The sequence below is a fragment of the Mustela nivalis genome (assembly GCF_964662115.1).
Source record: "Mustela nivalis genome assembly, chromosome: 19".
Lineage (NCBI taxonomy): Eukaryota > Metazoa > Chordata > Mammalia > Carnivora > Mustelidae > Mustela > Mustela nivalis.
The window spans coordinates 15,600,737-15,628,549 of record NC_139038.1 but is presented as its reverse complement, the minus strand read 5'-3'; the positions used below and the strand labels follow the sequence as shown (position 1 = coordinate 15,628,549).

The window sequence follows — 27,813 nt, the reverse complement described above, 5'->3', positions numbered from 1 at the left end:
GTCCAGAGAGAATCAACGCACTTCACATCACATGGAAAGACAGCTACCCCAGCACAGAAGAGCACAGACGGCCTGTCAGCAGAGAAGCAGTGCTTAGTGCAATGCAACCCCCCTGAGCATGGAGAATGAGTCATATGTAAATGGAGGGAAAGCCAGGAGCAGACAAATTACCTAAGAAGAGCTAAAATGAAATATACCTAAGAAGAGCTAAAATGAAATAAATGGGACAGGCTAAAGACTATGCATGAGGCAACACAACCTAACTAAGAATGGGCAAGACTCCTGAGGAGGACTGGCGGGCTCCTGAAGTCTCAAAACTCCTAGCCCCAAAGCCAGTCCACACTGCCCCCCTGCGCCTAGCCTTAGACCTGGAAAGTACAGAACGGGCATCATCTCCAAGAGGCGCAGTCTCACTGAGATGACCAGACCAATCATTATTGTTCATGTCTGAAAAGCCAGTGGCTTGAGCTTCTCCCCAACCACAGACAAAACAAATAGCTTCCACCAGACCATCAGCCTCAAATATGGAAGGAAACACACATTTCCTTAAGTAGAGTGAGGGCTGACTTCCATATCCCCAGATGAACACGAGTCCTGACTTAGGACTCAGAATTGCCGACACCTCCCATGGTACACTATAGTGGTACCAAAGGCAGAGAAAATACGATGCTTGAGACAAAAATGGCACTGAATTTACTGGGAAGGCGGAATCTTTCTCCACACGCTCCCTGGGAGACAGAGCTGGATTACAGAACCTTAACTTTGCCCACAAAATGCTCATATCAGGGCGCCTGGGTGGCTTAGTGGGTTAAGCTGCTGCCTTCGGCTCAGGTCATGATCTCAGGGTCCTGGGATCGAGTCCCGCATCGGGCTCTCTGCTCAGCAGGGAGCCTGCTTCCTCCTCTCTCTCTGCCTGCCTCTCTGCCTACTTGTGATCTCTCTCTCTGTCAAATAAATAAATAAATAATCTAAAAAAAAAAAAATGCTCATATCAGGGGATATGCCCTCCACACCAGGGGTTACACAGGTTTCAGCTCCCTGCTCACACTCAAAACAAACGGCCTGAGCCTCCCCTAGCCCTTCCCAGCCCACACCATAAAATGCCCTGCCTCCTTATTTACTGCCAGTTGCCTTTTTTCTCAGCTCTCCACCAGGAGCCATTCATAATTCAGTCAAAATTCTCATGTCTACAAGGGGGAAAAAAACATCTGGTAAGTTCAGGTGCTTCCAAGTAAATTGTGAACCTTAGAATTTCACATACACAAAACTCCTTGCTAGAGAATGGACTCTGGATCCCTCACATATGGCCCTGGCAGGGGGACAGGACAGGAGGCAGAAGAAGTCCTGGTGGAAGGATAGGTGCTTTGACATGGCAGCTCCCAGGCCCAGTCCGGACCACTGAGCCCCTCCCTTCCGCGGGTCAGAACAGGTCTCCCACCCGCCCGGCGCCCAGCTGGTCTGTCTGGGGGAAAGAAAGGGCCAAATGGTGAAGAAGCCTCTGAGGATGACCCCTTCTTATCCCCAGCTCCGAAAGTACAAAAGCAAGTTTTCCTTCAGGGCCAGGCTTAGGGGGTCTGATTTTAGATAAGAGGGAAAAACCTCTTCACCCAGAATCTCTTTGAACTCCTTCATCTCTGTATTTCATGAGAGGCATCCAAAATCGCTTCAGCAGCTTACTCTTTGTCAGGACCAACCTCTTACCTTCACCTGTGTAAGAACAAATGCAAGCTGGTACAGAGATTGTGGAGAAAAGCACATCCAAGAGAATAAACCTTACCAGGCTTAGATGGATGTCACCTTGCAGAGGAGCGGTGAGTCGGCTTCAGGTCCTCCAAGCACTGCAAGAAGGCACAAATGCAGCCTGAGAAGCTTCTGGGTCAGAGGAGAATCAAAGAGCCTCTGGTAAATAGGCCTAGGGTTCCCAGTCAATGAATTTATAGTGTATTTTATGACTCAAAAAAAGTATAGCTGTTCCGCAGAACCTGAGATTTTATGGATCCCACATACATGACAGCAGACAGTTTTATTCAGGTGAGGAGGAAACTGGTAATGATAAATGACAACAACAACAGACAAACCAGACTCACGTTTCTCCAGTGCTGGATTCCTGGGAAATAACACTCTTCTCTCCCTGCTTCTTTCCTGAATAAAAATGCAGCATAAAGCTCTGACTATGAATCTCTTTACAAGAGATCTTGAGAGTTCTGCAAGATGAGAGCCTAGAAGGAGAGGAGGAAACGAACATCAAGGTCCAGACACAAGAGAAGAAAGAGAAACTGTCTAGCTTCCCTCTCCCCACTGGCAGGATTAGTACAAAGAAGGGTCAGATGCAAAATTCCCTAAGACTGCTTCCCTTGCGAAACGCTTGACTTCTGCCTCCTTTTCACACTGCAGAGGAGTAAACACATTATTTTCTCTGGCTTTATTCTGCAAAAGCCTCAGGTCTGACAGGAAATCACCTAACCCAATTAGCAGAATGCCAACGAGAGGGAAAGGGGAGAGGATCTACTGAGAGAACAAAATGCAGACAGAGGGCTGACTCAGGTATATCCCAGACTCTGCAAAACAGATCCTTCTGTCTTCAAAAGGAGTAGACACAGTGGCCAACATGCCAAGAACAGTCAACGAAAAGTTCCATTGCCCAATATCAAGGGAACACAGCCAACAATTCTGAATTATAATCCTCATAATTAAAACTGTAAGTAGAAATAGATAAAAGTACCAAAACTCAGAAGAAAAAAAGATAATAGAAATAGTTAAGAAGATGAGGCAAGAAAACGCAAGCAAAGAAAAGGAATGTGGCTTCCATCTTGGCCCAGCCTCTCTTCCTGGGAGGTAGCTGCCCTATGGTGAGGTCCATGTGGCAGAACTGGAAGAGGCCCCCAGGAAACAGCCAGAAAGGAACTGGGGCCCTTGATCCCACAACCCTCAAGGAACTGAATCCTGCCTCCCATGTGAATGAGCAAGGCAGATCTCCAATAAAGCATTCAAATAAACTGGACGTGGCCAACGTGACCTCCCAAATTTTAAACCCACAGAAACTGTGAAAAAATGAATGTTTGTTTTAAAGCTGCTAAGTTTGGGGGTAATGTGTTAAACAGCAATAGATAGCTAGAATAACAGCTTTGAGGTAGGCAAAACTTTCTTAAATAAAGCATGAACAATAAAAAGAAAGCATGATAGGGGCGCCTGGGTGGCTCAGTGGGTTGATCCGCTGCCTTCGGCTCAGGTCATGATCTCGGGGTCCTGGGATCGAGTCCCGCATCGGGCTCTCTGCTCAGCAGGGAGCCTGCTTCCATCTCTCTCTCTCTCTCTGCCTGCCTCTCCGCCTACTTGTGATCTCTCGCTATCAAATAAATAAATAAAAATCTTTAAAAAAAAAAAAAAAGAAAAAAAAAAGAAAGCATGATAGAATGGACTTCCTCAAGATTAAAAACTTGCACTTGCTCTTCAAAAGATACCATGATGGGGCACCTGGCTGGTGCAGTCAGTTAAGCATCTGACTCTTGATCTCAGCTCAGAACCATGACTCAGGGTGGTGAGATCAAGCCCCACATCAGGCTCCACACTAGGCACAGAGCCTCCTTAAGACTCTCTCTCTCTCCCCCCTGCCTCTGCCCACAACAATAACAACAACAACAACAACAACAACAAAAGATACCATAATGGGGAAAAAAAAGAAAAAGAAAAGACAAGCTACAGAATAGGAGAAAATACTTACCATACACGTATTTGACAAAGAACTTGTATCCAGAATAAAGAACTCTTACAAGTCAGTAATAACACAACTTATTAAAATATGAGTAAAAGACTGGGATAGACATTCCAGAAAAGAAGATATGAAACTAAACTGAAAAGAAGAATGACTAAGATGAAAAAGACCGACCACACCAAGTATTGGTGAGGACAGGGAACCGCAGAACTGCTCGGGATAGGAAATAATACGACCATTCTGGAAAACATTTTAGTGGTTTCTGATGAAGTTAAACAGAGGTTTACCCAAGAGAGACCCAAGAGCACTCTCTTTGTGACAGCCCCCAACCAGAAAGTCCACCAGCAGATAAGCGCTCAGAACCGGGGGATATCCCCACAGGAACCGTACTCAGCGCCCCAGAGGAAGGAATGAGTACCACGCGCCAAAATAACCACAGAAAACGTGATAGTGAGAGAAGGCGGACCCCAAAGACCGCATGCAGCACGATTCCGTTTCCAGGACACACCAGAAAACACAGACAAAAATCAGGTCAGGAGGGCCCGGCGGGCTGCAAAGAGGCCTTGGGGACTCTGCAGGGGAGACGGAAGTATTCTATCCGCTGGCGATTTTAAGTGTGTAGATAATCTCGAAATTCACCCAGGGGCGCCTGGGTGGCTCAGTGGGTTAAAGCCTCTGCCTTCGGCTCAGATCATGATCCCAGGGTCCTGGGATCGAGCCCCGCATCGGGCTCCCTGCTCAGCAGGGAGTCTGCTTCCCTCTCTCTCTCTCTGCCTGCCTCTCTGCCTACTTGTGATCTCTGTCAAATAAATTTTAAAAAATCTTTTAAAAAATAAAAAAAATTAAAAAAAATAAAAAGAAATTCACCCAAATGTACACTCAAAATGGGTGCGTCCTGTTGCGTCGAATTCTACCTCAGAAAACATCAGCTTTAGAGAGGGCACTGGCATGCATCCAGTTACCTGAAAACCTCAACCGTCCCGACCGCTCGAGGTCACCCCCGCGGCGGTGAGGGCCCCGCGACCACACCGAGCACCCACCAGCAGCTGTGGTAAAACCGTTCAGAAATCCTGGACTTTGCCCCTTCCTCCCCGGACCCTCTCGCCCGCACGGGTCAGTCCAGCCCCGGACGGGCAGACGCCGTGAAGCGGACGCCGTGAAGCAGACGCCGGCGCGCGGCGCCCGTGAAGCAGACGCCGCCAAGCTTCTCTCACGAAGAGGACTCAGTCCCTGCCTCGCGGCGGTCGCGGGCGGCAGCGGGCCCGGCAGGTGCTCCGCGGACACCCCAGCTCGGCCGGGAAAGACGGCCCGGCCGGACGCGCGCCGACCCCCGACCTCGCCGCGGCGACGTCCCGGTGCAGGATTGCATCATTCATTCCCGCGGCCCGGGAACCGGCGGCGGGGGAAGACCGGGGGGCTCCTCCAGAGTACACCGGGAAGCCAAAGCCTGGAAACCCCGCGAGCGCTTCCCCCGCCGCGACCGCGACCGCCGCCGGCCACGGACAAGGCCCGGCTCGGAGACCTGAAGTCGGCACCGGAGCGCCCGGCACGCGCCCAGACTCACCCGGGGCTGCTGCCCTTCCTGGTTGCCGGGCTGCCCTTCCGACTGCAGGCAGCCGCGGGCGCGCCCCGACCCTCCGCCCGGAGCTCCGAGGGGGCGGCCTGCGCAGGGTAAGAGGCTTCCCCGAGCCGCCCCGTGAGGTCTGCTGGCAGCGCGGCGTCCTCCGGGCGGCTTTCCCAGCCGCCGACCGCACCGGCGGGGCGGTGCGCTGCGGGGTTGGGCAGAAGCGCTTGGCCCCGCCCCTGAGCGGGGCTTCTCTGAGCCCGCCCCTCCGCCGCGGACCCGCAGCCTCATCGCCTCCCGGCCCCGCCCCTGGGCGGGGCTTCTCTGAGCCCGCCCCTCCTCCACTTCATGCGGGAGGGGCAGAAGCGCTCCCCGCACGCCACACTAGAAATGAGGGTAAGAGAAAGCCAGGGACTTCTGGGCTCCTTAGGGACCTTTTCTGCAATTAACGGAAGCTTCTAGGGGTCTTTTTTGAATTCACGTTTGATCTTCTGTTCTAGGAATGTAGGTCTCTAGGAGAATTTCAGTAACTACTTCTATCATATTATCAACCATCACTTAAAAATATATACAGTATCAAAAGCAAAACAACTTAAATGCAGAAAGCTATGACAAAATGTGTCTGATCCTTTTTCTTTTCTTTTTTCTTGTCATCTTATTTTCTTCTAGGTGTCACTTGCCGAGCTACTTTTAAGTTGACTATAATAAATAAGGGGTGAGCACCTCCAAACATTTACCTTTGGGTCAGCTGGCTGGAGCAGGACAGTGAGGTGCCGCCCTAAACCTCAGGCGCTAACAGTTCAGGTTCCCTACAAGTGGTCACTCAGGGAGAGGGGACGCAATTGCTGGAGCAGGACAGTCGGTCACCACATCCCTGCTCTTTGCTACAGAACCTCTCAAAACACAGTTCAATCCAGAAACAAGAGTGCTGCTGCTCTTTAGCCAGGCATGCCCTTGAAGTTCAGCAAGAAAATGGTTGCAGGTTTGGGGCACATCTGGTTTAATTTCTCCCAGATGTGTCAAAGGGGGTTCTGATCTGAAGAATGGAGAGGTGGAATTTTGATGTTCTGAAATATGAGGTAAAAAAATGATACCACTAATGGGGGAGGGTAAAATAAGGGGGTCTAAAATAACAATCTAATTAAGAACCTGTTTATATTTTGTCGTAATTTAGACATCAGTATAATAAAAGATGTTAAACACCAAATATTTGTATATAAGTATAGACGGTAATTGAGTATTTCTAGGGGGAAAGAAACCCAAGTACAATAATGTGGGAAAGTATAATTAGTTCCTGCTATTATTCATATTTCATAGATGCTTAATATGAAACAGATTTCAAATAAAATATTTGCACTGAATAAAATCTGTCAGCTACTCATGGTCTCTCTACCTACCTCATAGTCACATCTGTACTAACCCTTGGGTCATGAGGTAGCAGTGCTCTACAACACAAACCGCACTGAAAAAAAAAAAGTCCAGAGGAAGCTAATGGGTGGTCACAGATAATATGAAAGAATCACAAATGTGTGTGAAATGTGTGTGTGGATGGGGGCAGTCTTGTGGGACTGAGCCCTTAACCTGTGGGATATTATGTTTGAGAAGATAGTGTCAGAATTGAGTTAAATTTAGGATAATAGGATACACAGCTAGTGAAACTTCCACATTTCATGACCAGAAGTAAAGTGTTTTGTGTAAGTAGTAAAAGTCAACATAGGAGGAAAGAATTGGGTTTTGCTGGGAGGAAAAAAACCTGAGTTTTTCTCTTTTTAATTACATACCCATAATGTATTTATTTTATAGCTGGAAATTTGTACCTTTTGGCCACCTTCATGTAGTTCATGCTCCCTACTCCTAAAGCATTTAGTTTTAATCGATTCATAAACCATTACAAAACTAATAAATATTTTTAAACTAATCTCAACCAATATGAAACCAAAAAAATTAGAAAGGTAAATTCTTCATTCCTTTTACTCCCCAGGATTAATTGCTCACCAGAATTACTATTGACATGCACAGAGTTTTTTCTTCTTTCAAAAATGGGAATAGACCAGTATATATTATTCTGAAGTCTGCCTCATTCACAGGACATATCATGGACATATGTGTATGGTGTGACTGGCTCTAGATTAGAGGTTCCAGCGACCCCCTCCTTAGGTCTGATTGATTTGCTGGATCATGTGCTTTTTCAGAACTCAGAAACACATTTACCAGCTTACTACAGCATAGAGACGGACAACCAAACAAAGAGATACACACAGGGTGAAGTCTGGGAGAGTCTCAAGTGTAGGAGCTTCAGTCCCCATGAAGCTGGGTGTAGCACCTCAGGGTGTCCTACAACCTGGCGGCTCTTTGAACCCCATACACTTTTGGGTCTTATGGAGTCTTCAGAGGCATGATCGATCAGTAACTCCATTTTCAGCCCTTCTCTCTTCTCAAGAGAATGGGGGCAGGACTGAAATTTCCAAGCTTCTAATTATGGACTGGTCTTTCTGGGGACTAGGTTTCATCCAGAACCCCACCCAGAGGTGCTCCATTAGAACACAAGATGCTCAGGGCATCTGGGTTGCTCAGTGGGCTGTCCAAGCAAAGCAGGAGCCATAGAGGAAATACACACATTGCCACCTGAAACATGGGGGAGAAACACCCTGGTTTCTCATTTCCTCTCATCAGGGTTTCTCCTGGCTAAATCTACCTAGAAGCCAGCTGACACAGGGAACCTAAGGGGAAATATGTTTTCCGTAGGTGTCAGACAGAACAGAGCAAAGGAAGAGCAAGGAACAGATAGGACAAAGGCAGGCCAAGGAACAGCACAGATTACAAAGACTTACAAATAAGTAATAAAAAACTAATTCCAGGGGCACCTGGGTGGCTCAGTGAGTTAAGCCGCTGCCTTCGGTTCAGGTCATGATCAGCAGGGAGCCTGCTTCCCTCTCTCTCTGCCTGCCTCTCTGTCTACCTGTGACCTCTGTCAAATAAACAAATAAAATCTTCAAAAAAAAAAAAAAAAAAAGAGAGAGGAAAGAAAGAAAGAAATCGGGGCTTCTGAAACTTTAAAAAAAAAAAAAAACTAATTCCAGGGGTGCCTGGGTGGCTCAGTGGGTTAAGCAAGCCTCTGCCTTCAGCTCAGGTCATGATTCCAGGGTCCTGGGATCAAGCCCCACATTGGGCTCTCTGCTCAGCGGGGAGCCTGCTTCCCCCTCTCTCTCTACCTCTCTGCCTGCTTGTGATCTCTCTCTGTCAAATAAGCAAATAAAATCTTTAAAAAAGAAAACAACTAGGGGTGCCTGGGTGGCTCAGTAGGTTAAGCCGCTGCCTTGGGCTCAGGTCATGATCTCAGGGTCCTGGGATCGAGTCCCGCATCGGGCTCTCTGCTCAGCAGGGAGCCTGCTTCCCTCTCTCTCTCTCTCTCTCTGCCTGCCTCTCCATCTACTTGTGATCTCTCTCTCTGTCAAATAAATAAATAAATAAAATCTTTAAAAAAAAAAAAAAGAAAAGGAAACAACTAATTCCAGTAGAAATATGGGAAAAGAACATGAATATGCAATTCACTAAAGGCCAATAAACAAACAAAAAAAAACTAATTAAACTAGTAAAGAAATTCAAAGAAAGGGCGCCTGGGTGGCTCAGTGGGTTAAGCCGCTGCCTTCGGCTCAGGTCATGATCTCAGGGTCCTGGGATGAGTCCCGCATCGGGCTCTCTGCTCAGCAGGGATCCTGCTTCCCTCTCCCTCTCTGCCTGCCTCTCTGTCTACTGTGATCTCTCTCTGTCAAATAAATAAATAAAATCTTTAAAAAAAAAATAATGAGTTACAAATTTTTTCACACATACACAAAGATGAAAAAGGTTGATAAGGATGCAGAAAAATGGGCCCTTATCTGCAGTGTGAATATAAAGGCATGCAATTTTTTAACTTCTAGTTACCCATCCCAAAGAGCTCAATCAATGCAGAAATATTCCTCTTTCAGGGTGTTCATTAGATAAGTTAAACAATTTATGTTATGTATATACCATATGGTATATATATGTATGTATGGTATATATATATATTATACAATAGAACACAGCATAGCCATTTAAAAGGATGGTAAATCTATATTTATTGACAAAGAGCTTTTGGACAAATTACTGAGTAAAAATGCAGAATATAAAACAATATATACAGTATGAACTTATTCATATAAATCTGTATGTAACTGGAAGATATTTGAAATGTTTACCAAAATGCTAAATGGCTGCCTCTCGATGATTTTCACTCTTCCTTGTACTCTTTTGTGTTACTTGAATCTCCTACATGGTTGCACATTAAGTATTAAATTTGTCATTAGGGAAAACATAAAGCTATCCTTATAGTGGAGAAAAATAGGAAAACTTACATTATAAAGCAGGATGATTACAATATAAAAAGTGCAGCCATTCATGACTGAATCTCCCCTCTCCTCCTAGAAATTCTACAAAGCAATGAAGAGTTGGTTGAGGGGGACCTGAATATCCTGTATTCCACAATATTAGAAGAAAAGCCACTAGAGACTCCAAGGCCTGAATAAGGGCCACCAAAAGCAGCAGAGATTGGGCAGCAACGCATGGGAAAGTGGCACTTGGGAGGTCATAAGGGAAGCAGCAGCAGCAGATCCCAGAAAACACCAGAAAGCAGATTCCCTGAGGATGAGAGGTTCACATGAAAATGAAAATACCTGTTGTTCAAAACAACCAGAACGCACACAGCGATGAGAGGTGAGGTTGCACTTAGGCTACAAGAAACCCAGTAGACAGAGAAGGTACACAGTATCCAAAAGAATGTCTTGGAATCCAAACATGATAAATCTCAGAAAGTAGATAAACAGCTCACCTCAAATGCAGGCACTATGTTTCCTGGGTTCAGGGACCAGTGACAAAGCCAGAGAGCACAGGTATGACAGCAGGTATGGGCCAGTTTAGGACAAGAAAGCAAAGGAAGAGAGGCTACACAAAAGCTGCTAAGAAAAGCCACACTGAATGAGGTGTGTGACCATGGCAGCTAAAAACTTTGGCACTGTTCAGCCTGGAAAACTACCTTGGGCCCTCTTGCCCTTCCTTCGCAGGAGATCCCTGAAAATCATGGGTCCTAGAAAACACAATTCATTTAAAAATGGATTAAAAATGGATGCCTGGGTGGCTCAGTTGGTTAAGCTACTGCCTTTGGCTCAGGTCATGATCCTGGAGTCCCATATCAGGCTCCCTGCTCAGGGGGCTGGTCTGCTTCTCCCTCTGACCCTCCCCCCTCTCATGTTCTCTCTCTCAAATAAATAAAATCTTTTAAAGAAATGGATTAAAAATAAAGAAAAACAGAGTGACAAATACCTTTGTCATGAGTTAAAACTGTGTATGTCCAAAATTCATATGCTTAAGTTCTAACCTCTAGTACCTCACAATGTGAAAACAGTTGGAGATAAGGCTCTCAAAGAGATGATTAGGTCAACATGAGGTCCTTAGACTACACCCTAATCCAGTCCAACCAGGAGCTCAAAACAAAGAGGAAAGCTGGATGCATGGAGAGACACCAGAATTGTGAGTGCACAGAGAACAAAGATTCTATGAGGACACGGTGAGAAAGCAGCCTTCTGCAAGCCCAAAGAGAAGCCTTGGAAGAAACCAAACATGCTGACACTTTGATCTTGGTCTTCTAGCTTGCAGAAGAGTGAGAAAACAAATTTGTATTGTTTCAGTCACCCAGTCTGTGGTTTTTTTGTTATACAAACTAATACAACTTTTCATACAAAATTACTATATAAGAATGGTAGAAAAGGAGAGCAAATCTTACCTATAGCTAAAAGTACACACCAGAAAACTGTTAGTCACAGAAAAGATGAAAACTAAGACTGATTATATATTCTGTTTTAATATTAAAAACACAGGGAGGGGCACCTGGGTGGCTCAGTGGGTTAAAGCCTCTGCTTTCAGCTCAGGTCATGATCCCGGGATAGGGGATCGAGCCCCGAGCCCCGCATTGGGCTCTCTGCTCAGCGGGGAGCCTGCTTCCTCCTCTCTCTCTGCCTGTCTCTCAGCCTACTTGTGATCTCTGTCAAATAAATAAATAAAATATTAAAAAAAAAAACACACAGGGAATTGACTCCATCCAAACAAAAATACAAAGGCAGGAGTTCAGGGAAGAGATGACATGAGAAGAGGAAGACAAAAGACAAAACAAAATCTAAGGGAAAAGTCGAAAGGGGAAAATAAAAAAATAAAGATGAAACTAAAAAAGGACACAAATAAATTAGATACTATGAAAAACCCACTTACCAATATAAAGGATAAAACTGAGCAAAGCAAACAGTATATTATAATGATAGAGAATTAACCAAACTATATAAAATAATGAAAGAGAATAAAAGAGAAAATGATAGAAAACAGGCAAGGGAGATGCAACAAAAGCATAGCTGAACTTTCCAAAGAAAATAACCAAACATGAGAACAAAATAAGTATTTAAAGATACATAAATAACAGCTACTGGATTTAAAAATAAGGAAAGACACCATTGAAGAAACCATCAACAGCTTCCTGCTGACCTTGGTGGGAGGCAGTGGCTGAATTTGCATCAGCTCTTTGTCCTCAAGATCCTCCTTTAGCTCCTCCCCCTCCTGGACCTAGTGTCATAGCTCCAGGCCAAGGCTTCCCTGATCTTTCCAGCATCTGAAGGACACTCATCCCATCAAGATGAACCACAGTGTGGTCCTCACTTCTAAAAGCCATTTGAAAGCAAGAGCAGTTGCCCCAGCCAGAGATAATGGTCTCTGAATCAAGCCCAGAGGAATGACATGGGGGAGTTGTGAGAGATGCTGTCTGGAGATCCACAGAGTTCTTGTGGATCTAAAGATCTCTCCAGGAGAGGAGTTAAGATGGCAGAGGAGTAGGGGGACCGTAAGTTTGTCTCATCCCTTGAATACAGCTAGATAGTTATCAAATCATTCGGAACACCCGAAATATCAGTAGGAAGTCTGAGAAAAATTCTGCAAGTCTCCTGGGAGAAAAACCACCATTAATCTGGAAGGTAGGAAGCATAGAGACTTGAATCCGGTGTGCTATAGCTAAGGATATGGTGGCAGGGAGAGAGACTGCCTAAGGAGACTACCCCAAAGTATTAAAAACACCAGAACCAACATTAGAACCTTTAGAAGTCGGCTACAGTGGGGGACCTGCCTGGCTTCAAGGTGCTCAAGTGGCGAAGCTGGGTGGAATCCAGGCTGTGACAGTGCGGTCTGAGGATCGCCAGGTTTGCAAGAACTGGTGGTGCCTGCATGCCGAATGGTTCCCAGGCACAGGAGCATGAAAGCCCTCTGAGAACAGTGAGTCCAGGTGCCAACTTTCTGCTCTGGGTTGTCCTAAACTGCGAACCACTGAGCCATCCTGTGACCGCTTTCATGGGTCTGGTTCAGCAAAAGGCAGAAAGGTGGCAAGACCATCCCTGGGTGAACAGCCTGGATCTACACCACAGGAGTCCCTGAAAGTTAGAGTTTGGGAACTCAGTGCATGCCCGAGATAAATATGCTCAGACACAGGCAGGGTGAGCACTGAGTTCTGACAGAAACCCGGTAGACAAGAGTGATTGATCGCTCTCCTGTAAGGGCTCACTGGAGAGTCCAGGATGCACATTTTTCAGCTCTGGAGCTAGAGAGCTGGGCAACAAGACGTTCATCCCACCCATCAGTACTGAAAGCCCTCAAGGAGTCAAACAGCACGACCTAGTGGACTCCAGAGCTGCTTACACAGAGCCCTGCCTCCCTGTGCACTGGAGGCCAGTTTCCACTAGGGCAAGTTCACCTGAGACCCGGAACAGGTCCCTCCCCCAAAAGACCAGCACAACAGCTCATTCACACCAAGTTCACTGATCATAGAGGGCTGCAAAGCTTCAGCTCTAGGGGAAATTTTTACCTGTCTATGTTTTTTCTTTTCTTTATTTTGGGATCTAATTTATTTTTTTAAAGATTTTATTTATTTATTTGACATAGAGAGAGTCCACAAGTAGGCAGAGAGGCAGGCAGAGGGGGGAGGGCGGGAAGCAGCCTCCCTGCTGAGCAGAGATCCCGATGTGGGGCTTGATCCCAGGACCCTGAGATCATGACCTGAGCTGAAGGCAGAGGCTTAACCCACAGACACCCAGGGGCTGGGATCTAGTTTCTTTCAACAAGAGATCAAAACACACCCAGGATCTAGTTTGTTTGTTTTCTTTCTGTTGTTGATGATGCTGTTGTTGTTTTTTTTCTTTCTTCTTTTATTTTCTGGACAAAATGATGAGACACAGAAATTCACCACAAAAGAAACAACAGGAGGTAGTATTCACAGCCAGGGATTTTTTTTTTTTTTTTTAATTTATTTCACAGAGAGAGAGATTACAAGTAGGCAGGCAGAAAGAGGGGGAAGCAGGCTCCCCACCGAGCAGAGAGCCCAATACAGGGCTCGATCCCAGGACTCCGAGATCACAACCCAAGCTCAAGGCAGAGGCTCAACCCACTGAGCCACCCAGGTGCCCCTACAGCCAGGGATTTAATCAATATGGCTATAAGTAAGATATCCAAACTAGAATTTAAAACAACAATTATAAAGAAACCAGACAGGCTTGAAAAAAGTATAGAAGTCACTAGAGAATCCCTTACTGTAGAGAAATAAGAACTAAAATCTAGTGAGGTCTAAAGTAAAAATGCTATAACTGAGATGAAGTCCCAACTGGAGACCACAAAAATGAAGATGAAAGAAGCAGACAAGTGAACCAGTGATCTACAGGATAAAACTACAGAAAACAATGAAGCTGAAAAGAAAAAGGAAAGAAAACTATTACATTATGAAAAGAGACCTAGGGAAGTTAGTGATTCCGTAAAGCAAAATAATATCCATAATACAGTAGTCCCAGAAGAAGAGTGGGGGATAAGGGGCAGAAGTTTCACTTGAACAAATTATAGCTGAGAACTTCCCTAATCTGAGGAAGGAAACAGGCATTCAAGGCAAGAAGCACAGAGAACTCCCTTCAAAAACAACAAAAATAGGTCAAAACCTCAACATATTATAGTAAAAATTGCAAATTACAAAAATATAGTGAAAATCCCGAAAGCAGTCTGGGACAAGAGATACTTAACCTACAAAAGTAGGCATGTAAGGCTGGCAGCAGGCCTGTCCACAGAGACCTGGCAGGCCAGAAGGGATTGGCCCAATATATTCAATGTACTAAATGGGAAAAATATGCAGCCAAGAATACTTTATCCAGCAAAGCTGCCATTCAGAATAGAAAGAGAGGTAGTTTCCAAGACAAACAAAAAGTAAAGGAATCCATGAACACTAAATCAGCCCTGCAAGAAATATTAAAGGGAACCCATTGAGAGAAAGAGAGACCAAAAATAACAAAGACTGGAATGGAACAAACAATCTACAGAAACAGCAACTTTACAAGTAATATAATAGCACTAGGTTAAAATCTTTCAATAATTACTCTGAATGTAAATGGACTAAATGCTCCAATCAAAAGACACTGGGTATCAGAAAGAAAAAACAAAACAAACAAACAAAAGAACAAGATACATCAATATGTTGCTTACAAGAAACACGTTTTAGACCCAAAGATACCTCCAGATTAAAAGTGAGGAGGTATAAAACCATCTATCATGCTCATGGACATCAAAAGAAAGCTGGGGTGGCAATCCTTATATCAAACAAACTAGATTTTAAACCAAGACTGTAATAAGAGAGGAAGAAGGACACCATATCATAATAAAGGGCTTTATCCAACAAGATCTAACAATTGCAAATATATATGCCCCTAACTTGGGAGTAGCCAAATATATAAATCAGTTAGTAATGAACTTACAGAAGGTGCCTGCATGGCACACTTCTCCCTTCGACTCAGTTATGCATTAGGCTTTCTGCTCAGTGGGGAGTCTGCTTCTCCCTCTCCCTCTGCTGCTCTCTCTCTCTGTCAAATAAATGAACTCTTTTAAAAAAGAGCTTAAAAAAAAAAACAAATTTAAAGAAACCTATTGATGATAATACAATAATAGTAGGGAGAATTTAACACCCCACTAACAGCAATGGATGTGGATTCATTGGATTCATCTAAGTAGAAAATCAACAAGGAAATGAGGGTTTGGGGGGTTTTTTGGTGGGTTTTTTTTTTCCATTTAAAAAAATTTTTTTAGAGATTTTATTTACTTGAGAGAGACAGAAAACACACAAGAGAGAGCTAGAGAAAGCATGAGTAGGGGAAAGGGCAGAAGGAGATAACCCACTGAGCAGGGAGCCAATGTGGGACTTGATTCCAGAACCCTGGGATCATGACCTAAGCCAAAGGCAGACATTTAACCAACTGAACTACCCAGGTGCCCTGAAACGAGAGCTTTGAGTTACACACTGGACCAGATGGACTGAACAGATATATTCAGAGCATTTCATCCTAAAGCAGCAAAATATACTTTCTTCCCAAGTACACATGGAACATTCTCCAGAACAGATCACATAATAGGTCACAAATCAGGACTCAACCAGAACAAAAAGGTTAAGTTCATACCATGCATATTTTCAGACCACAATGCTATGAAACTTGAAGTCAACCACAAGAAATTTGGAAGGACCACAATACATGGAGATTAAATAATATCTTACTAAAGAATAAATGCTGGGTGCCCGGGTGGCTCAGTTGGTTAAGTGTCTGTCTTTGGCTCGGGTCATGATCCAGGGGTCCTGGGATCGAGCCCCACATCAGGCTCCCTGCTCAGCGGGGAGTCTGCTTCTCCCTCCAACCCTCCCCTTCTCATGCTCTGTCTCTCTGTCTCTCTCACTCTCTCAAGTAAATAAATAAAATCTTTTAAAAAAAATGAATGAATGGGTAGAAGGAAATTAAATAATTTAAAAAAATACATGGAAACAAATGAAAATGAAAACATGACAGCTCAAATCATTTGGGATGCAGCAAAGGCAGTCCTAAGAGGGAAATATATAGCAATACAAGCCTTCCTCAAGAAGCAAGAAAAATCTCAAACACAAAATATAACGTTACACCTGAAAGGGGGGGGGCGGGGCAGCAAATAAAGCCTGAACCCAGCAGGAGAAAAGAAATAATAAAGATTGGAGCAGAAATCAGTGATGTAGGGGAAAAAAAAAAAAAAAAAACAACAACAACAAAACAAAACAGTACAACAGATCAACAAAATTAGGAGCTGGTTGTTTAAAAAAAGAATTAGAAAGGGGCACCTGGGTGGCTCAGTGGGTTAAGCCTCTGCCTTCAGCTCAGGTCATGATCCCAGGGTCCTGGGATCGAGCCCCACATCGGGCTCTCTGCTCTGCGGGGAGCCTGCTTCCTCCTCTCTCTCTCTCTCTGCCTGCTGTGATCTCTGTCAGATAAATAAATAAATATTTTTTAAAAAGAATTAGAAAGACTGATAAACTTCTAGCCAGACTTATCAAAAAGAGAAAAGACCTAAATAAGTAAAAAAATCATGAATGAAAGAGGAGAGATTACAACCAACACTGAAGCAATACAAACAGTTCTAACAGAATATCATGAGCAATTATATGCCAACAAATCAGACTATCTGGGGGGAATGGATGCATTTCTAGAAACATATAAACTACCAAAACTGAAAAAGGAAGAAACAGAAAATGTGAACAAACCCATAACCAGCAAAGAAATTGAACCAGTAATCAAAAATCTCCCAGAAAACAAGCATCCAGGGCTGGATGGCTTCCCAGCGGTTTTCTACCAAACATCTGATGAAGAATTAATACCTATTCTTTTGAAACTGTTCCCAAAAATAGAAATGTATGGAAAACTTCCAAGCTCATTCTATGAAGCCTTAATCCCCAAACTAGACAAAGATCCCACCATAAAGGGAAATTGCAGAATAATATCCCCAATTTTGCATGGATGCAAAAATTCTCAACAAGATACTAGCTAATAGGATCCAACAGTACATTAAAAGAATTACTCACATGACCAAGTGGGACTTATTCCTGGGCAGCAGAGGTGGTTCAACATCTACAAATCAATCAATGTGATACAGCACATTAATAAAAGAGAAAGGATAAGAACCACACAATCTTCTCAATAGATGCAGAAAAGTCATTTGACAAAGTACAGCATCCTTTCTTGATAAAAACTCTCCACAATGTAGGGATAGAGGGAACATACCTCAACATCAGAAAAGCCATATATGAAAGAACCATAGCAAATATCATCCTTAATGGGGGAAAACTGAGAGCAATTCCCCTAAGGTCAGGAGCATGATAAGGATGTCTATCCAACAAAAAGCAATAAAAGGCATCCAAAGTGGCAAAGAAGTCAAACTTCTACTCTTCACAGATGACATGAAATGCAGACTTCACCCAGTCCCAAAAGACTCCACCAAAAAAGTACTAGAACTGATACAGGAATTCAGCAAAGTTGCAGGATATAAAATTAATGCTCAGAAGTCTGTTGCATTTCTATACACTAACAATAAAGTAATAGAGAAATCAAGGAATCAATCCCATTTACAATTGCACCAGAAACCATAAGACATCTAGGAATAAAACAAACCAAAGATGTAAAGGATCTGTATTCTGAAAAACACAGAACATTTATGAAAGAATTTGAGGAGGACAGAAAGAAATAGAAAAACATCCCATGCACATGGGTTGGAAGAATAAACATTAAAAATGTCTATGCTACATCCAGATGGCCAACAGACACATGAAAAAGTGCTCCACATCATTCGGCATCAGGGAAATACAAATCAAAACCACAATGAGATACCACCTCACACCAGTCAGAATGGCTAAAATTAACAAGTCAAGAAATGACAGATGCTGGCGAGGATGTAGAGAGAGGGGAACCCTCCTACACTGCTGGTGGGAATGCAAGCTGGTGCAACCACTCTGGAAAACTGTGTGGAGGTTCCCCAAAAAACTGAAAATAGAGCTACCCTATGACCCAGCAATTGCACTACTGGGTATATATCCTGAAGATACAAACGTGGTGCTCCGAAGGGACATGTGCACCCGAATGTTTATAGCAGCAATGTCCACAATATCCAAATTATGGAAAGAACCTAGATGTCCACCAACAGATGAATGGATAAAGAAGATGTGGTATATATACACAATGGAATACTATGCAGCCATCAAAAGAAATGAAATCTTGCCATTTGCGATGACATGGATGGAACTAGAGGGTATCATGCTTAGCGAAATAAGTCAATCGGAGAAAAACAACTATCATATGATCTCCCTGATATGAGGAAGTGGAGATGCAATGTAGGGGGGTTGGGGAGTAGGAAAATAAAAAATGAAAGAAGGTGGGATTGGGAGGGAGACAAACCATAAAAGACTCAAACTCAAAAAACAGACTGAGGGTTGCTGGGGGGAGGGGGGACGGGAGAGGGTGGTGGGGATATGGACATTGGTGGGGGGGGGGTATGTGCTATGATGAGTGCTGTGAAATGTGAAAACCTGGTGATTCACAGACCTCTACCCCTGGGGATAAAAATACATTATAAGTTTATTAAAAATAAATAAATAAATTTAATTTTTTTTAAATGTCTATGCTACCCAAAGTGATCTACATATTCAATGCAATCCCTATCAAAATACCACCAGCATTTTTCACAGAGCTGGAACAAACAATTTTTAAAATTTATATAGCCAAATTTGTACCTAAAGTAATGTTGAAAAAGAAAATCAAAACTGGAGGCATCACATTTCCAGACTTTAAGCTGTATTACAAAGCTGTAATCAAGATAGTGTGGTATGGGCCCTGTTTTTGACACAGGGATCAATGAAACAGAAGAGAGAACCCAGAAATGGATGCTCAACTCTAGGGGTACTAATCTTTGACAAAACAGGAAGGAATATTCAATGGAAGAAAGACAGTCACTTCAACAAATGGTGTTGGGAAAATTGGACACTCGTGCAGAAGAATAAAACTGGACCACTTTCTTATACCACACACAAAAATAAATTCAAAATGGATGAAAGACGTAAACATGAGACAGGAATCCATCAGAATCCTAGAGGAGAACACAGGCAACAACCTTTTTGACATCAGCCACAGCAACTTCTTGCTAGACATCTCTCCAGAGGCAAGAGAATCAAAAGGAAAAATGAACTATTGGGACTTCATCAAGGTAAAAAGCTTTTGCACATCAAGAAAAACAACAAACAAAACTAAAAGACAACCTATAAAATGGGAAAAGATATTCACAAATGACATATCAGATAAAGAGTTAATATCTAAAACTATAAAGAACTCATCAAACTCAATACCCCAAAAAACAAAAAATTCAGCTAAGAAATGGCAGAAGACATGATAGACATTTCTCCAAAGAAGACATCCAAATGGCCACCAGACACATGAAAAAATGCTCAACATCACTCAGCATCAAGGAACTACAAATCAAAACCACCTCACAGGAGTCAGAATGGCTAAAATTAATAACCCAGGAAACAACGGATACCAGTGAGGATGTGGAGAAAGGGAAACCCTCTTACGCTGTTGGTGGGAATGCAAACTGGTACAACCATTCTGGAAAACAGTGTGGAGTTTCCACAAGTTAAAAATAGAGCTACCCTACGACCAAGCAATAGCACTACTGCATATTTACCCCTGGTATTTATCAATCAATCAATCTTTAAAAAAGAATTTTCAGATTGCATCTAAAAGTGAAACCAATCTGTATGCTGCATTATTGAGGCTCACCTAAAAGTGATTCAGAAGATTGAAATAGGATGACTAAAGATCTGCTAGTCAAGGGCAAATAAAGGAAAGCAGGAGTAACAATTTTAATTGACAATGAGGTAGAGGCCAAAAATCTTTAAATGAGAAATACTGCTTACGGTTTTAATTCACAATGAAGAGAAAAGGTATAAGTATCAGGAATTATGTTGTATAATATCATACTCATAAAGCAAAAATTACAAGTCATATAGGGAAAAATAAATTTACTCTTGCAGTAGAGGAGTTACTTTTAATGAGTACTCAAACTTACAAAAACCTTAGTAAATTTGACCACATATAAATAAAAATTTTTTGGGGTGCCTGGGTGAAGCCTCTGCCTTCAGCTCAGGTCGTGATCCCAGGGTCCTGGGATCGAGCCCTGCATCGGGCTTTCTGCTCATCGGGAAGCCTGCCTCCCCGCCCCCACCCCCGCCTGCCTCTCTGTCTACTTGTGATCTCTGTCTGCCAAATAGATAAATAAATAATATTTTTTTAAAAAATAAATAAATGTTTCCACATAACAAAAACAAAAGCAAACTTCATAAAGTTAAAAGATAAATCTATTGATTCAAGGGCATGAAGAATCCAAAGTGGTCAAGTGACAGTCTTAATTTCCAATTCATTGGAATGTCTCCTATTAGAAGCATTTCTCCCTTTAGAACTAAGACCAGGAGCCTAGTAGAGCACAAGTTTTTAGGGATAGGTAGCAAAAATTTTACTGGGTTACTAGGGATGCCATTTCTATTTCCATTTCTTGATTCCTAGACTGGTGAATGCCTGGTATGAGAGAAACAGCACCCTATATTGGACATTGATTCAGAGTATATAAGCTTCCTGGAAAAACTTTCCCTCAGCCCCACTAGATACTGCCACCTGGCTGGCACTGTAACTGAATCAGAAACGCCATTCCACCATTCTGTCAAATCAGCTACTTAGGATGGTGGGGAACATTGTAAGACCAGTGAATTCCATTACCACAGGCCTATTGCCTAGCTTCATTTGCTATAAAGTTGAGTTCCTTCACCAGAACCAATGCTGTGTGGAATACCGTGATGGTGGATAAGGCGTTCATGGAGTCCACAGATGTTAGTTTGGGCAGAAGCATTATGTGCAAGGAAGGCAAATCCATGTCCAGAGTGTCAATTCCAATAAAAACAAATCGTTGCCTCTTCCATGACAGAAGTGGTCCAATGTAATCAACATGCCATCAGGTAGCTGGCTCATCACTCCAATGAATAGTCATATCAGAGATGCAGTGTTGGTCTCTGCAGACTGAGCACTTGGCAATGGCTATAGCCAGGTCAGCCTTGGTGAATGAAGTCCATGTTGTTGACCCCATCATAACCTCCAACCTGCCAACATGGCCACTCACTGGGCAAAGACAGCGGTGGCTTGAAGGGGCCAATTGTTATCCACTTATTAAAATCGTCCTCTGCTGTGGTCACCCTTTGCTGAGCATTTATACAGGACACAAATATATTCATGTTTTTCACTCATTCAGAGAAATCAACATATCTCTTTTGCAGACTTCCTTGTCAGCAACCTTCTAATCATGTTCCTTCCAAGTCCCTGACCACCCAGCTAAACCACTGGCCACAGCCCATGAATTGGTATATAATCACTCATCAGGCCATTTCTCCTTCCAAGCAAAACGAGTAACCAGATGCACTGCTTGAAGTTCTGCCCATTGAGAGGATCTCCCTCTATCACTGCCTTCATGGATGTACACAGCTGCCCACTTTTGGGTGGTGCCTGCATATCCTGCAGAACCATTTGTAAACCAGGACCAAGTTTTCTCTTCCTCTGTCACCTGATCAGAGAGAACTTCCTATAAAGCCACAGGTGCAGGCTGGGACAGAGAAGGTAGGACAGCAGGAGTTAGGACCATTAATATTTGGGCCACTTCTTTATACAATTACTTGTGCTTCCAGGACCTACTGGGATATTAGTCTAGTTATAGTTCTAGGTGCAAAGAGGGGTGGTGGGAATGGGTTCTGAAGAGAATCAGCAGTGTCTTCCAAGGCAACTCTCTTGGGGAAGACCTTTAGTTTCCTAGTGCAATGCAGGATATATCTCCACAGAGAGGGGTAGACAGACTGCTTCTACCAGCAAATAAAGTACAACTGAATTTACAGGCCCAGTGTCCCAAACTTCATCAGGGCATTCTCATACACCCCATTCCAAATATCAGAATCCCATTCCTTCCTTACCAATGCCTCCACTTTTCAACTCACATTATAATTTGGCTACTAACATGATGAGATTTGGGGTTTGGTTTTCAGCAATCTCAGCTCTGCAGCTACAGGAGTATCTTTCAGCATAGACAGAGAAGCTTTCAATCATTTATACAGTTCTTGGGCTGGGACTCTGAACCCTTCATCTCATCCATTTTCCCACTTTGTTCAGTGACATTAGAAGCAACAGCAACTTCATTATACTCCCTAGTTTGACAAAAATGTTTGAAGGTATCACACACAGTAATCCAGATTCTTGCCTCTTGTGTTTGATTAGGAATATTCAATAGTGGTATTTCACATATTCCTATTTTCATATCATGTCACGGATTTTATCATTACTTTTACTCTTTACTACTGGAAACACAATCCTTAGCATCTCTAAAATCTGATCAGATCAGAGAGCCAATTCTAGAAACCCCAGAACCTACTCAGAGAATTCACCCTTAAGATTCTGCTTCCTTAGAACCACTCTTAGTATCAAAATCTTTATTAGTCAGGATTCTCCAAACAGAACCAACAGGATGCATATACACATCTATATATCCATCCATAGTGAGGGAATTATCCACCATTGAGATTAAAAAAGAGAAATTTAAGGAATTGGCTCATGTGATTGTGGAGGCTTCATGAATCCAAAACCTGCAGCACAGGCTGGCAGACTGGAGACCCAGGGAAAGAGTTGCAGTTTGCATCCAAAGGCAGTCTGCTCGCACAATTCCTTTTTGCTATAGGGAGGTCAGTCTTTATTCTATTAAGGCCTTCAACTGATTGAATGAGGCCCACCCATATTATGTAGAATAACCTACTTTACTCAAAGTCCACCAATTTTTTAATATCATCCAAAAAAACACATTCAGAATAACATTTGACCAAGTATCTGAGAACCAACATTGCCCAGCCAAGTTGACACATAAAATTAACAATCACAAATGGTTATCTCTTGGGGAAGTTTATAAATTTATTTAAAATTTTTTGTTTTTTTCTAGGATTATCATATATTATCTTTCTAATAAGTAAATATATATTTTTAATAGTTTTTTAAAAAAAAGATTTGCGGGGCACCTGGGTGGCTCAGTGGGTTAAAGCCTCTGCCTTCAGCTCTGGTCATGATCTCGGGGTCCTGGGATAGAGCCCTACACTGGGCTCTCTGCTCGGCGGGGAGCCGGCTTCCCCAACTTCTCTCTGCCTGCCTCTCTGCCTACTTGTGATCTCTCTCTGTATCAAAGAAGTAAATAAAGTTTTTAAAAAATAAATCAAGATTTGCTTTGGGAAGTCTACCCTAGTAGCATAGCACTCAGAATATACCATTATAGCTGTTGAGTACATTGTGTATATTGTGTGTCCTATTGTATGTTTGTCTAATAAACTAGGAAGGCTCTACAGAAAAGAGCCTCCACTTTTCATGTGCATATGTTTATCCCAAGCACACTACTCTGCTACAAAGTACACTCAAATAATGAATGGTGAATAACAGAAAAAATATTACCCCAAATGGATACTATTACTCCACCTACCCATTCTAAACCTGGCCCACTTCTGGGATTTCTTTGACTTCTTCAGACTCCTAGACTAGAAATGGTGACCACGTAGTACGTTTCAAAATTCTGTCAACTTTATGTCAAGAATGCCTGTAGCCCCTGGCCTTTTGCTATCTGTATGTCCACTGCTTTGATTTGAATATCACACTTATAAAACGAGTTTTATTTAAAAAGTAATATATGCTTATTTCTGAAAGTGTAGGCCAAAAGAACAGATTTTTCAAAACCATATAATTCTATACTTCATTTAGGAAAAATCAAACATGCAAAATAGCCAGAAAATTTCTGAAGAAAGACTGAAGAGGATGCAGCTCTACCAAACTTTGAAACATATTGTGAAACTATAGTAAATAAAATATGGTATTCCTACTTACATAGACTTAGCTATGAATTTAGTCCAAGGTGGATCCAGGTACATTTGAGAACATAGCATATGCTAATAATTGCATTACATATTAGTGGTGGAAAACATGAATTACTCTGAAAAAAAATTAAACTGGATTCTGTGTGAGCTCTTTCCAAATACTGACAACCAATTCAGTCCTCAGATACCAAGGTTCTTGATTCTCCAACACCAACTGGGTATCCAGCAATTCAATCCAATTCTAATTCTACCTGGAATTAGCCCAGACCCTGCAGTGAAGGGCTCAGTCCCAGAAGATTGCCTCCACTTCAGACTCCAGTTACAAGCTCCAGGTCTACATGCTACCTCCATTTCTGTCTGACTTGGCTGCAAATTTGGGGGTTCCCACAATTCCCTCCTCGGGTTTGAAAAAAAATTTTTTTAAAGATTTTTTAATTTATTTGACAGACAGAGATCACAAGTAGGCAGAGAGGCAGGCAGAGAGAGAGGAAGGGAAGCAGGCTCCCTACAGAGCAGAGAGCCCGATGTGGGGCTCGATCCCAGGACCCTGGGATCATGACCTGAGCTGAAGGCAGAGGCATTAACCCACTGAGCCACCCAGGCGCCCCAGGTTTGAAAATTTTTGAGACTAACTCAGAACTTGGGAAATCACTTCACTTAGGTTTATGGTTTATTATAAAGGATACAACTCATAAAGAAACCAAATGGAAGAAAAGCACAAGATCTGGTAGTGGGGAAGAAGCACAGAGCTTCCAAGCCCTCTAGGTACACCACCCTACCAGGATACCAATGGGTTTACCCACACTGGTTATTTAACCATTTTTATAAACTATCATATAACTATGCCTCCCCCAGAGGATGGGGGCATAGGACTGAGAATACCCACTGTAATCACTGTATTTAGTCTTTCTAGTAACCAGTCCCCATCCTGAGGCTATCTAGAGTTCTCACCTTAACTTACATCATTAGCACATCTCAAGTATATTCTAAATGGAATTGTTATGGATAACAAAATATAATCCCATCACTCAGAAATAGTTAAGGACTTCTGTGCCAGGAACCAGGGACAAAGACCAAATATATATTTTCATAATACCACAGATTTTTATCACATTCCTTACTAAAATAAATTTCAAATGAATCAAGGATTAAAATGAAAACGAAAATCTTAAAAATACAAAAGAAAACATGGAAGAATTTTAAAAATACGTTTTAAGAGCATAAGGCCTGTTTTACACAGTAGAGCACAAAATCCAATGCCCATAAAAGAAAAAAAATATATATATATGATTACAGGAAAAGAATTTTTTAAATTTTTAATTGGAAAAAAGACATACATACAAACTACTGTACAAATAGTATAGAGACAAGTTAATTGCAACACAGAAAACATAAACAGTTCCCACAAATCCACAAGAAACCAAATAGGAAAGCAGACAAAAGACATGAATAGACAGTTCACAGAAACAGGTCACATCTAAGATACAGGCTCACCTTCACTCTCAATAAACAAAACTTTAAGATACCATTTTTCACCTACAAGACTGGCAAACATAGAAAATGTTAAACATGTTGATGTATATTCTTCTGGTTCTTTATTGATATATATACAAATATACACACATACACTTAGAAGACTTAAAAACAAGACACTGGACACACTTTGTATATTTCATATTTTCATTTATATACTTCTGCATCTCCCTTTTGTGGCTACATAAATTTGTGAAGCTTTGCAAAAATAAAAGTATTCTGAAATTTTTAATATAGTATTTTGATGCATATCCTTGTTTTGGTATAGATACATGGGGAGTGGTTACAAAAAGGAAAACGTAAAATTTACGCCATTTAGTATGTTTTTCCCTCTTACCAAGAACACCTCTTTATGTCATTAAATATGCCTTCAACACCTTTGCACAAACTTTTCAACATCCTTCTTCCTGTTTGCCCTTAGTTTTCTCTCTCCGTTCATCCTCCATTCCACCTCCAGAGTCATCTTCATCACTAGTTTGTGAGGTTCCCACTGCTGGCCCAGATGTCTTAATCAAGACATGAAAGCCAGGGAATGCTTGGGTGGCTCAGTTGATTAAGCAGCTGCCTTCGGCTCAGGTCATGATCCCAGCGTCCCGGGATCCAGTCCCACATCAGGCTCCTTGCTCGGCAAGGAGCCTGCTTCTCCCTCTGCCTCTGCCTGCCTCTATGTCTGCCTGTGCTCGCTCGCTCGCTCTCTCTGATAAATAAATAAAATCTTAAAAAAAAGACATGACAGCCAGGAAATACTACTTCTCCAGATTTGTCTCTTGCAATCTTCTTCTCTCCATCCTAAGTATACACCTTTCAATGGGCATGCCAGTTCCTTTCACTGTTGCTCTGTCTGGAATCACTCTCCTAAGTCCTCTTCTTGAAAGAATTATCTATGTATCTTTCAAAATCCCATCAGCCTCATCTTCTCCAAGAAACTTTCCTTGGTGCTCAAAGCTAATATCTCTGTGCTCATTGTACTTCATTTCTCTTAACTATAACATCTTACAATCTATAGTCATTCACCTATTTATAAGTTTATCTCCTTGTAGGGCATGCCTGTTGAGGATTAGGGATGTTTATTTCTATACACACTGGATGGGAATGGGGATAAGAATGAGGAGTGAAGTGGTCCTTGAAGAGTGTTCCAAGCACTGAAAAATTCAGATGACCAGGGAATGCAGTGAGTAAGAGAAAAAGAGAAAAGGGTTTTGACCCAGAGGGTAGGCACAAGATGTTGCTGATTCTGGAAGCAAATTAAGACGTTTATATTTCAGTCTAAGGTCTTGAGGATAACAGGGATTATAAGCAGAGCTGTGGCTCACAGATTTACTTTTGATAGATTGCTCCAGTAGCAACATGGGGAAGAAAGCCAGAACGATTACTTAGGGCACTACAGTAGTTATACAGGTAAGAAATCATCATGGCCTAAACCTGAGTGGTGTAAGTGGGGATGGAGAAAAATGGATATATCTAGAAAGTGAAAGTGTTCAGGGAGTAAGTGGATGTGGGGGGCTGGGGCAAAGGGAGGAGTCAAGGGTGAAATTTAGATTTCTGACCCTCTACTCATACAACACAGCATGACCTTGTTGGTCATTTAACCTTTTGGGGTTGATTTAATCACCTATGAAACTGGCTTAATTATACCTGATCTATTAAATGGCAAAGGATTCATATTAGTGAATGAAACACTACATGTGAAGTCCCATAAGAATTATATAGCTTAAAAAAAAATTATATAGCGTAATTATACCGTATGAATGCAAAAGTGGCAATTACTTCACACCTTCCATGTCAGGCACAACACAAAGCATGTTACTTACAAACGTAATTTCATTTAATTTTTTTTAAGATGTCACTTTATAGATTAGGAAATAGAGTAAAAAAAAAAAAAAAATTAAATAACTTGTCCAAGGTCACTAATGGTACATATTGTTAAGCTAGAATTCTTTTTTTTTTTTTTTGCCAAACTAGAATTCAAACTCAAATTGTTTGACTCTAGGATTCTATTATCACCACCTTGCCTCATTAGAGTTCATTCCTCAAAATTTTATTCTTTATTGAATCCCTTTCAAATCAAATGGCTAAATATCTCCTGTCACCACAACAGCTTCAATTATAATTGAAATGGAGCTGCTCCCACAACATGACCCTTTCTGTGAA

General features: G+C 42.3%; 1 protein-coding gene across 10 annotated transcripts in view; it reads right to left on the bottom strand.

Moving 5' to 3' along the window:
• PSPH (phosphoserine phosphatase) overlaps positions 1-27,813 on the bottom strand; it is a 42,199-nt gene that overhangs the window by 11,149 nt on the left and 3,237 nt on the right. For 3 of the 10 annotated variants that reach the window (XM_082714445.1, XM_082714443.1, XM_082714444.1), the window contains exons 2-3: positions 2,088-2,219; positions 1,778-1,838 (exon numbers count right to left, since the gene is read on the bottom strand). Coding sequence is in view for 3 of the 10 variants with exons in the window: in XM_082714438.1 (XP_082570564.1) it covers positions 2,088-2,161 (74 nt within the window). In the remaining 7 variants the exon portion in view is untranslated. Of the gene's footprint in view, positions 1-1,777; positions 1,873-2,087; positions 2,220-5,276; positions 5,528-27,813 lie in introns of those variants that run through there. The other 7 variants (XM_082714441.1, XM_082714440.1, XM_082714442.1 and 4 more) reach the window with 6 other exon arrangements.